The sequence below is a fragment of the Centroberyx gerrardi genome, chromosome 2, assembly GCF_048128805.1.
Source record: "Centroberyx gerrardi isolate f3 chromosome 2, fCenGer3.hap1.cur.20231027, whole genome shotgun sequence".
Taxonomy (NCBI): domain Eukaryota; kingdom Metazoa; phylum Chordata; class Actinopteri; order Beryciformes; family Berycidae; genus Centroberyx; species Centroberyx gerrardi.
The window spans coordinates 27,536,873-27,547,491 of record NC_135998.1 but is presented as its reverse complement, the minus strand read 5'-3'; the positions used below and the strand labels follow the sequence as shown (position 1 = coordinate 27,547,491).

General features: G+C 43.1%; 3 protein-coding genes across 3 annotated transcripts in view; all 3 read left to right on the top strand.

The window, feature by feature from the left end:
- The window catches only part of rph3aa (rabphilin 3A homolog (mouse), a), a 9,846-nt gene extending 9,699 nt beyond the window's left edge, over window positions 1-147 (top strand). The window contains exon 15 of the mRNA XM_071898429.2: window positions 14-147. Within this exon, the coding sequence (XP_071754530.1) occupies window positions 14-147 (134 nt within the window). The remainder of the gene's footprint in view (window positions 1-13) is intronic.
- Window positions 148-3,055: 2,908 nt separating this feature from the next.
- pla2g3 (phospholipase A2 group III) lies at window positions 3,056-8,727 on the top strand. Its single transcript, XM_071899103.2, has 7 exons — window positions 3,056-3,608; window positions 5,657-5,789; window positions 5,876-6,010; window positions 6,843-7,165; window positions 7,270-7,399; window positions 8,014-8,124; window positions 8,358-8,727. Exons 1-7 carry the CDS (start codon window positions 3,056-3,058, stop codon window positions 8,596-8,598), a joined length of 1,626 nt encoding a protein of 541 aa, XP_071755204.2. The 3' UTR covers window positions 8,599-8,727.
- Window positions 8,728-10,112: 1,385 nt separating this feature from the next.
- The window catches only part of ttc28 (tetratricopeptide repeat domain 28), a 90,047-nt gene continuing 89,540 nt past the window's right edge, over window positions 10,113-10,619 (top strand). The window contains exon 1 of the mRNA XM_071898406.2: window positions 10,113-10,142. Within this exon, the coding sequence (XP_071754507.2) occupies window positions 10,113-10,142 (30 nt within the window). The remainder of the gene's footprint in view (window positions 10,143-10,619) is intronic.

Sequence of the window (10,619 nt, the reverse complement as noted above, 5' to 3'; positions counted from 1 at the left end):
CCTCTGCCTTCAGGAGGATGCCAGTTGGGCATCCAGGCTAAGGGAGAGAGCTTGAAGCACTGGTACGAATGCCTCAAGAACAAAGACAAGAAGATTGAGCGCTGGCATGTTCTGCTAAACGACAACACTGCTCAGTTTGAGGACTGAACCTTTTTCCCCTTGCGTATTTATTTTCTTTCTCTCTCAATCTCCCTGTGAAGTATCCCTTTGTCTTCCAGTGGACCCAGGGTATAAGGATATTATCCTCTTGGTTTTATGTCATTTGTCCCAAAGTGCAATGTGCGTGCAACAGCTGCGACAGTTTTCAACTGGCCAAAATGGGTGTTGACCTTAGGGCTCTTTGTACTGTGGGGCGACTGATAACCGAAACCAGGAAGCTTCAATTATTATGCACCTGTCCATTATCAGTTTGCCATTATTAGTGTTACCATTACATCATATCTTTACCCTGGTCTTACCTGAAATTCAGTAATGATTGAATAGAGTGATTGTCAGATTTTATGGGGAAGATAGAAACATTGGTATTGTTGTTATGAAGTGTGCCTCCAAGCTCAGACGCAGCAGAGGGAATTCCACTTCTGTGTCTCTGACCTCCTTTCCCAAGTCGATCTGTGCTCTTATCATATGAGATCATATACTGTGTTAGAAACTGTGCTTGCGTCACCAAAACATATTCATTTCACTTGTGTTATTGTGCATATTACAGTGCATCGTACATATGTTTAATATTCTATGGGACGATTATGGATGTTTAGGTACCACACTAATGTGAATAAACATGCTGTTTTGTTGATAATGTGAAATACATTGCTTTTGAAATGCACTAACTCATGATGCAGTTAGGTCCCATCACCATCACCATGACGATCACCACATCGCCTTGTGCACGTGCAAGCTCTCTGTCTCTGTCTTTCTGGTGGAGAAATGCTACTGCATGGCATTTTATTATGAAGGACAACTGTATGCAAAACGCAAAGAACTGGTCTGGGAAGCTCATGAAATGTTCCTCCATTGCCATATTTTCTTGATGAATACTAATGACAAGTTATGCAATCTACACTGATGCTCTCAATGGAAAATTCTACATTTTTCGCTCTGTATATTCATATCGTTGCATGTGTTCATTCGGACTCATACTGTAGCATACATGTGGTTAATAAATAAATACATGATGGCACCTGGTCTGCCCTGCTTGCTCACTTGATATGCCTTGTGACATGGCAGGAAACTTTGCTTGAATCAGGCGAGGTTTGAGCCAATCAGCGCAGACAGACACGCAGCTGAGAATTCCGTGAACTTTGGCTTCTCTTGATAATACTAGTCTTCTCTCCAAGTGGGTTAAAGTTTACGGACTTGTTGCCCTGTGAAAAATCAGTCCTAAGTTTAAACTTGAATTCAGTTTAGTTTGCCCAAAGGTCCCATCTAAAGATGGGGGTGGGGGAGTGGGGGGTGACGACCTCTTCTGCACCTCCTTTTGCAATATATGGTCAGAGGAAAATAGGTGAGAAATGTGGCCCATCAACCCACTTTTCATCTACTTTGCTGTCAGCATAGTTATCCTTTAATATACAGAATGTTGGTTTTTAGCATCTACTTATGTGTGTAAAATGTAAAATGGTAAGCACTGATCATTTCCTTTAAAGGAGTATTAGTGCTCTGAAAAAATGTTGGATGGCAAAGCTAAACCAGAACTTAGTAGACAAACGGATGAAATTTGAATATTCTAAAATAAAAACATTGAGTCTCCTTATCTGTCATTTTCAATTTTATTATCTTGACTATTGATAATCTCTGATAATAATCAAATTGTGTAATGCCATAGTCTTATCTCTTTATCATTATCTCTTTAAATATTACTTGCAGATGAAACTTGACTTTCATATTGTCAATTCAACAATCCTAAAATGTTTATAATTTCAAGATAGGCCAAAGAAAGTCTGAAAAAAATATTGTCTAAAAACAGAAATAGTACTATAGTCTCTTGTCTCTATTTATCAACGTATCTTGATTAGTTTGTCACATTTGTTTGATAGGTCTATTTAGCCTGTGTGTGTGTGTGTGCGCGCGCGCCCCCCCGTGTGTGCACGTGTGAAAAGATAAAAAACATTGAGTCTCCTTATCTGTCATTTTCAATTTTATTATCTTGACTCATAATAATCAAATTGTGTAATGCCATAGTCTTATCTCTTTATCATTATCTCTTTAAATATTACTTGCAGATTAAACTTGACTTTCATATTGTCAATTCAACAATCCTAAAATGTTTATAATTTCATGATAGGCCAAAGAAAGTCTGAAAAAAATATTGTCTAAAAACAGAAATAGTACTATAGTCTCTTGTCTCTATTTATCAACGTATCTTGATTAGTTTGTCACATTTGTTTGATAGGTCTATTTAGCCTGTGTGTGTGTGTGTGTGTGTGCGCGCGCGCCCGTGTGTGCACGTGTGAAAAGATAAAAAGTGGCATTAGTCTCTTGTCTCATCTGTTTATCAATATATCTTAATTAGTCACATTTGTGTGTGTGTGTGTGTGTGTGTGTGTGTGTGTTAGTCAATATGTCACTATCACTGCCTGGTGTGTGTGTGTGTGTGTGTGTGTGTGTGTGAGAGAGAGAGAGAGAGAGAGAGAGAGAGAGAGAGAGAGAATGTGTGAGAGAGAATGTGAGAGTGAGAGAGAGTGTGTCTGTGTGTGAGAGAGAGAGAGAGAGAGAGGGGGGGGGAGAGAGAGAGAGAGAGAGCGAGAGAGAGAGAGAGAGAGAGAGAGAGAGAGAGAGAGAGAGAGAGAGAGAGATGTTTGGGTTAGGCTACACTGCGAGGTCATATGATTCCCCGACTGCCGGGTGTTGACATCATTTTAGAATCCGCTGGAAATCCCCCATCTCTCCATTTAAAACCAACCTGCAGTCCATCCATCCGCCATAAAGTCCAGGTAGGAGTCAGTGAGTGAAGCAATAATTTGATGTAGATTCGAGGTGCAGCAACTTCTCCTCAGTTTCCTTGCGTCCAGCCTGTCCACTCACTGTTTTAACTGCACCGAGTGGACGCGCCAACACAATGCACATCACACCTCTGTTTATCGCCATTTTAACATCATCAATCCTGAGATGGACCTCTGCAGAGGCCGGGATCCTCTGCACCTGGACTAAAGTTATGTCTAACGAGGAAGCGCACTACAGTTTCCTCCGGACAGTGCAGAGCGACCCCCGGCAGGCCTCTCCATCCCTGCGCCTGTACCACAGCGTCTGGTCGGAGCAGCGCGCTCTGGTGAGCTGCGCTTGGAGCGACGAGGCAGCCGTGATCCGGAGCTATTTATCACTGTGCCGGGAGCGCACGGATGAGTTTACCGACCATGCCGATGAAAATTTCGATATAAACTCCATGTTGGCGACAGACGGGCTGTGCGTCTCCGTCACCTCTCCAAGGGTCACTGAGCGCGCGGGGAAGAGGCCGGTGAGGAGCGTTGGTGGACTCTTGCCGTCCGAGAATCCCCAGGGTCAAGGAGAAAGGTCAGGGGTCGAGAGCCGCCGGCGAGTAAAGCGGGGTTTCATCGTACCTGGGACCCTCTGGTGTGGCTCTGGTAACAAGGCGCCTTCATATGAAGATTTGGGTAAGTTGGCTGCCCAAATTTGATCTTGGTCATTTTTATTCTAATGGAGAGCAAAGATCAAGCAATAATTAATAATTGGATACACTGACCAAATATTACCTTGTCAGTCAATCATCAGCCATTGCTCCCATTTGCCCTTAGAAATGTAATTGAATGGGTTTGGAAGTTTTAGTGGCAAATGATGGGCTATTAGATGCAGGGACTTTGCCATATAATGTTTTAGTGAATTGTGAACTGTCCTTCACTCATGCAAGTCTTTATTGTATTGGTATGAAATTGTGAATGTGATCAGATTAGCACTCCAATTAATTAATTTATATTTATTGCCGCACAGACGTTTCGGGCAAGACGCCCTTCTTCAGTGTGCTTTTTAGGCAAACAAACTGAATCGGTCACTCGCAGGTGACTCTTATTGGTAATCAGGCACGCCAAGATTAAAGATGTTTCTATAAAAGGCAGTCTAATCTGCGTAACTAGGCTACCTGGTGAGATCTGATTTACCAAAGAGGTCTTCTCACTTCTTGTCTAGTATCCCAAGTGGGAACTTTCCCTGTTTTAATTGTGTTCAATGTCATGGTCTGATTAGAGATAATCACTTTGGAACTGTTGTAAATGTTAGAGGCAGAATAATGTGCAATACTAAATTTGCTGTATACCTATTAAAATGCCCATGTAACCTATATTATGTTGGAAAAACGAAGCGTGATTTAAAAAAAAGGATTTGTGAACGTAAGTGTTCAATCCGCAATCATGATGTAAAATCATCGGTTGCTAGGCATTTCAACAGCCACCACCACACCAACAGGAGATCTCAGATACATGGGCATTGAGACTGTTAAAACTCCACCTAGAGGTGGGGATCGGGAAAGAATCCTTCTTCAAAAGGAATGTTTTTGGATTTTCTTGATACACTGGAGCCAAGGGGACTCAATGAAGAGTTGTCTTTATCTTGTTTTTTGTGAGGTTTTTTTGTGATATTTTTCTGTTATGTTAAAACATGTAGGTATGCCTAACCTAGATCATGTTTAGGCTATGCATGGATGGAAAAAATTAATTAATTAGGCTATTTTGCAATGTATAGGACTACATAAATATCTGCTTATTGTTGGAATAGCCTAGAGGTTGTTTCATGTCCTCTGAGCGTTGTTACGATTACGCCTTATGTCCTCTGAGTGTTGTTGTTAGTACATCTAAAAAATGATATAACTAATTTGTGATTTTGTTGGAAGCAGCCCTATAAACGCGAATGTCTGTCACTCACTCACTGACTGACTGACTGACTGACTGAGTGATGAAGTTACACCATTGGTCGGCCGTGGCACGTGGCAAATCATAGGATCACAGAGCCAGAAATTTAAGTTTTGTTTTCTCCGCCATCTTGTTTCTCCGTTTCTCCCACACAGTAAGCAGGCTGACCAATATCATGCATGTAAGCTGAAGCTAAAGTAGAATCTATACAATTATATCATATCGCCATTTATTTCGATGCATATGCGCGAGCTCAGTCCACCTGACAGCCCTCTGTTCTGTTGGCGGAGAGAGAGACAGACAAGCATGGAGGTTTCGGTGCGCCGAGGGCTTACTGCCGATGCTTCCCGGAGTTTCCCGGGGCCACAGTGCCAGCCAGTGCCGATAGCTGGGCGCCGATTTGTTCCCAGTGATCCAGCCGAGATTTCGGCGGGGGTCCCGACGCCGATGCGTCACCGGGTGTCCGGTGAACGGCGTTTTCGGCACCGATGGGTACCAGAGCGACCGGGGCTTGGATCGGGAGGATCAATGCGGGCCGTGGGCGCAGTGGAGAGGACAGCGGCGGAGAGAGGAGACGGACACGGTCCAGCCATATACTAGGTTTTGACCTAGTCTTGTTTGAGGATTAACTGAGGGTTGAGTGCGTTTTTTGGTAAATTGTTTTGATTGAATGTGATCAGATTGCAATAAAAATCTTCTAACCCATCCCTTCTCAATCTCTCTCTCTCTCAGTTGAACTTCAGCCACAGTGAATAATGCTACTCTGCCACTCTCTTTCTCTCTCTTTTTCTCTCTTGCAGGCGTTTTTGCGGAGACAGACAGCTGTTGCCGTGAGCACGACCAGTGCGAGAACACCATTCTTTCCTTTCACTTCAACTTTGGCGTCTTCAACAGCAACATCTTCACCATGTCACACTGCGACTGCGATAACAGGTAGAGTTTTTATTATATCCAATCCATCTATCGATTTGTTATGGACCATCTTCACTGATGCAGGACTTAAATAACACACTTTGCAGGTTCCGTAGCTGTCTGATGGAGGCGAAGGACAGCATATCTGATGTAGTGGGATACACGTTCTTTAACCTGCTGAAGATGCACTGCTTTGAGTTCTCCCACACACTGCAGTGTACAGAGAGAAACTGGTTTGGAATGTGAGTGAACCCCTGGTTGATTTGTCTAGCGAGACTGTGATGCACTGACTTACAGTTTTTATCAGTCAGTTTGACACATTTCTCCAAACTAAGGTTCATGCTCTCAAAACAGAAAACAGCCATCGAAACAGACCAACTCCACTGCAAAATTAAGTGCTGCTTTCCTATCAGATTACATCTTTATGCATCTTTATGCATTTACATCTTCATCCGATGAATGATAAAACAGGTTTATCAGGAAGTTTTATCCATAATTTGTTGTTGAAATATTTTCCTATGCAGTAAGCAAAACACCGGTTCCTCACAATTTTAATATGTAATATTTCAGTTTCACATGCAGCATTTCAACATGTTTGTCTATGTGTGATGTAGTAAGGAGTTAGAAGTATTGATGAACACAATAAATCACAATTTTCTTCAAAAGAAACCACAAACAAGTTTACCGTTATAAGCAACGCCTCTGTTCAGCATCAACCCTTTCATTTCTGTCAGGTACTGTTTGCTTTGCAAAATTAGAAAGAGTTCAGACAGCTGGCTTGTCTGTTTTGAGAGGATGGACCTTAGTTTGGAGAGGTGTGTGTAGTGTTTGGAAAAACAATATTTAGTTTTGAATTGTGCATGAAAACAACAAAAATCTACGTAAAAAATATGCGTTCTGATGGCTTTGTTACTGTAACTGTGTTGAGAGGATGGACCTTAGCTTGAAGAAATGTGCCACATCAATTGAGAAAACCTCTAATACCCACCCAATATGAAATTATAATGCGTTCCCAAGAGCAACAATTGCATATGCTTCCTCCTGGTGACCCATTCCAACCTCTGTGACTGACAGGTGCAAGGAGACTAATATGGCTCTGTATGCTGTGGTCCATCCACCCACTGTCTATGAGTCCACCTGCGTCGTCAACTCTACCATCTCCACCGAAGCCCGGTCCACCACAGACGCCCCGGAGAGCGGCGCGTCAGACCCGCAGCTGCTGCCCGTCTCGGGGGCAGCATCCACAGCCCCGGCCCTGTCACCAGGCTCCGTCGCTGCCTCCGTCACCCCTACCGCTGATGCCAGCTCCACCCGCATGAACACACAGGAGAAAAGTATGGCGTCGATGCCTGGGAGCAGCAACCATCTGGAGAACGCCTTGCCTACAGATCACACAGGTATTCAATATTGCACACATCTTTTCATGTCACTCAGCACATCGGTTTATCCTTATACAGCTGTGGAACTGAAAAACATCTCCTCTAATGTTTCCCCTCCATAGACAAGCAACTGGCATGTGATATCTATAAGGATCTGGATGAGTGCAGGTTCAAGATCCTTCCCCAGCAGAAGAGATACGGCCTCCACAACCCAGAGCCCCGGACCCTCTACCACTGCAACTGCACCGCCAGGTAAAAATCACTGAGCCATGTTGACACTCTATCACTGGCAGCAGGGAACTGCAAAGGTATGGTCTTGTTAAAATGATGTTCTGCAAAATGATATGCTAATGCGATGCATAGTAGATTGAGTCAGCAAAATATCAATCATACTGAGTATTCATCTGCAGCGGGGTTATAGCCATTTTACAGCAACCCTCTCTTTTGAAAACTCTATTTCATTGGTAGAAAAAGCTGATTTTGACATTTTAATTACAAAATAGTGGGTGCTGTCATTGTAATCTCAAGACTATTTTGACAGAAGAACCAGGATGTATGCATAAGGATGTCATATTTACCCAAGGGTAAATGTTTACTGTCCTATTTGCAAAGCATACACACACATCGGAAGACCGGTCAGACATGGTTTCATAACACAAAACTAGGACACAAGCAGTGTTCACATACACTTACACTCACACCGTTACAAAATGCAAACTGAATATACAGGTATCTCTGTATCATCATCCCATATCTGCCCATCTAAGTCTCTCCATCTTGATCTTTTTCTTTTTCCTTCGGTAAGGGACGCTTATTGATCTGCTTGTGTCTTCTTCTTGCCCCTAAATGTGTGGCTTTCCTTCCAGACTGTTTCAGAGTTTGGCTGAGCAGAGGGAACTGACTGGAGCGCAGGCTTTTCTGCTGGGACACGTGTCTCAGTCCTGCTTCTTGGCACGGGACTGCACAGTGGGGAAAACGTCAGTATATACACACAGACACAGACAGTATAGACACACACACACACACACACAGGCAGGCAGGCACATAAGCACATATTGATCGATGAAGAATCATCCAGGGGAAATGCCTTCACATAGCCCTGCTTTCAGTAATACAATGACATACCGTATGATTTATATATCTATATATAACATGATATGATCGCTCTGTATAACATCATAAAACGACCACGGGTGTTTTTCTTTAACAGCTGCACAGCCGCTCTGGTCAGACCGCAGCTTCCCCGGCCGGAGCGGAGGAGCGGCGCTGACATGGAGGAGCGGCGCCATCTGGAGGCGGTGAGACTGAAGGTCAGGAGGCCCAACAACAACAGAGCGAAACGAAAAGACCGCCCTGTCAGGCTCCACAGACTGTGTCTTAGGATGGTCCTGCCCAGACCGCACAAGACCAGGAAGCCCGGGTCTGCTTTGAGAGAGGGGAAGCTCAGCTGAGTGGGACCAGTGAACATTATAATATTACACTGCTGCAGTCAGGGATGCAGTGGAGAGTTTACCCACTGACATTAATATTTAAGACAAATTCATAGTAGGCCTATACACCATATTAAGTATCAAACTGATCTGTGAAGGTAGGATCTTTTAAGGAAAAAACACAAATTAACGCTTTTCTTAAAGTATTATTGTTTTTTGTTGGTATAGGTGGTTGTAGGTCAGTTTATATCGTTTTACTTACCATTAGGCTACATCAGTAGTGTCAGTGGAATAACTGTTCTCTGTCATTGAGATTTGAACACTAAGAGTATTTGTAAATAGTTGTATGTTTCCAAGTTGTAGATAGATATAACTTATGTTTTTAGGTTTTTATTGTTATTTGATAGGGCTTATTTTAGGCCTACATGAAAAAATGTTTGATGTAAATACCTGTACAGAATGCAAAACATGTTGATGTATGTGATGTATCTTGTGGAGTAAATAAAGTAAATATATGACTGTGATTTAAGGCTTAAAAACCAACTTGAGAAATATTCTTACATGAGATTTATTGTTAAAATGTTTTATTTATTGTTTTGTTGTTGTTGATAATAAAAGTTCAAACCATCATAACCATCACTGTGGTCATTGCGCATGTAGGGTAAGCCAGTGGTTCTCAACGTGGGGTCCGGGGACCACCAGGGGTCCTTGAGGGGGGTTCCAGGGGGTCCCCAGCAAATTGATGCATTGTTAAAGTATTCAGTATTATATTTACAAGAAGTTAACACAATTAGAGAATGTAGAAGAATTACTATTTGGATCATAGTGTCACTGTTATCTCTCTACCTACAATACAGATAGTCATGGAATTCTGGACAAAATCATATCTAACAATAAAAATAATCTCAGATTTGGGTCTGAGAGACAAAATCTCATCAAATGGGGGTCTGTGTCCCAAATATATACAAAATTATGGGTCCTTGATATGAAAAAGGTTGAGAATCACTGGGGTAAACTAAGATGAAATAATAAACATTGCCCTTGCATAGTTCCAGCATCACTTTCCTCCTGTGCACAACTTGCAGTCTACTATGCCACTAACATAGTAAGTGTGGGCTACTAGCATTGCGTAAAGGCCCCGTTGTAATGAATAGCTGTCAGGTAACTCAACTCCTCTCTGATGTCATGAAAAGTAATTGAAACTTAGCTGAAGGCTGCAGCCATGGAGCCGACCGGATCCCCGCCTCTCACCGGGCAAAAATTCCGCTACGAGGAGAAGAACGGATCTGGAAACATGGCGCACTTCGCCTGGAATAACTTTCCCTGAGAAAAACCCCGGACGGTCGCTGAGTAGACACTTAACTATCCCCATCTTCACTTTATCGATCGCCAATAGTGCGGGAGACCGTAGATCGTCTAATTAGGGAGGGAGTCGTGTTGTTCTGGATGAGGGGGGTGAATGTTTTCCTGTCCTGCCTGGCAATTGCTATGGGATGAAAGTTTGGAGCTGCTCTCGCCGGATTTAGTTGGACGGGATGGAGAAGCAAAAAACGAGAAAAGAGAAGGTAAGCGGAATGGAAGCGATGTTAAATATTTGATGTACCAAAGCCACAAGCGGCAAAAACCCCCACTGTTCACCAGTGGCAGTGTAGCGGTGCACTGTATAGGCTCGTTTGCACAGGCTATTACGTGCCTGTCTGAGTAAATCCAGGGAAAACAGTACGATAGCTTTGTGTGGCGTTTATGATGCGGACTGTCTGAAGTTACTGGTCAGATCTCAAAGTCAGCTTTCACACACACCTCCATCCATCTGATTCCCCCCAGGCTGAGCTGTGAAAGCTGCAGAGAAGACTGCTGTGTTACTGTAACTTTTCCACTCGCACGATCACACCGTTATCTGCGCTTTTTCCAGGCTTCTAAAACCATGCACTCATGTAAGGCAGCGATTCTCAACCTTTTTCATATCAAGGGCCCTAATCTAGTCCACATTATAGGGACACAGACCCCCATTTGATGAGATTTTGATATGATTTTGTCCAGAA

What these genes read in the sequence shown, in the direction of transcription:
- pla2g3 (XM_071899103.2), top strand. Translation starts at nt 3,056, where the DNA reads ATGCACATCACACCTCTGTTTATCGCCATTTTAACATCATCAATCCTG. An exon ending in CTTGCCTACAGATCACACAG is followed by an intron (nt 7,166 to 7,269) that starts GTATTCAATATT and finishes TCCCCTCCATAG; the next exon opens with ACAAGCAACTGGCATGTGAT. An exon ending in CACTGCAACTGCACCGCCAG is followed by an intron (nt 7,400 to 8,013) that starts GTAAAAATCACT and finishes CTTTCCTTCCAG; the next exon opens with ACTGTTTCAGAGTTTGGCTG.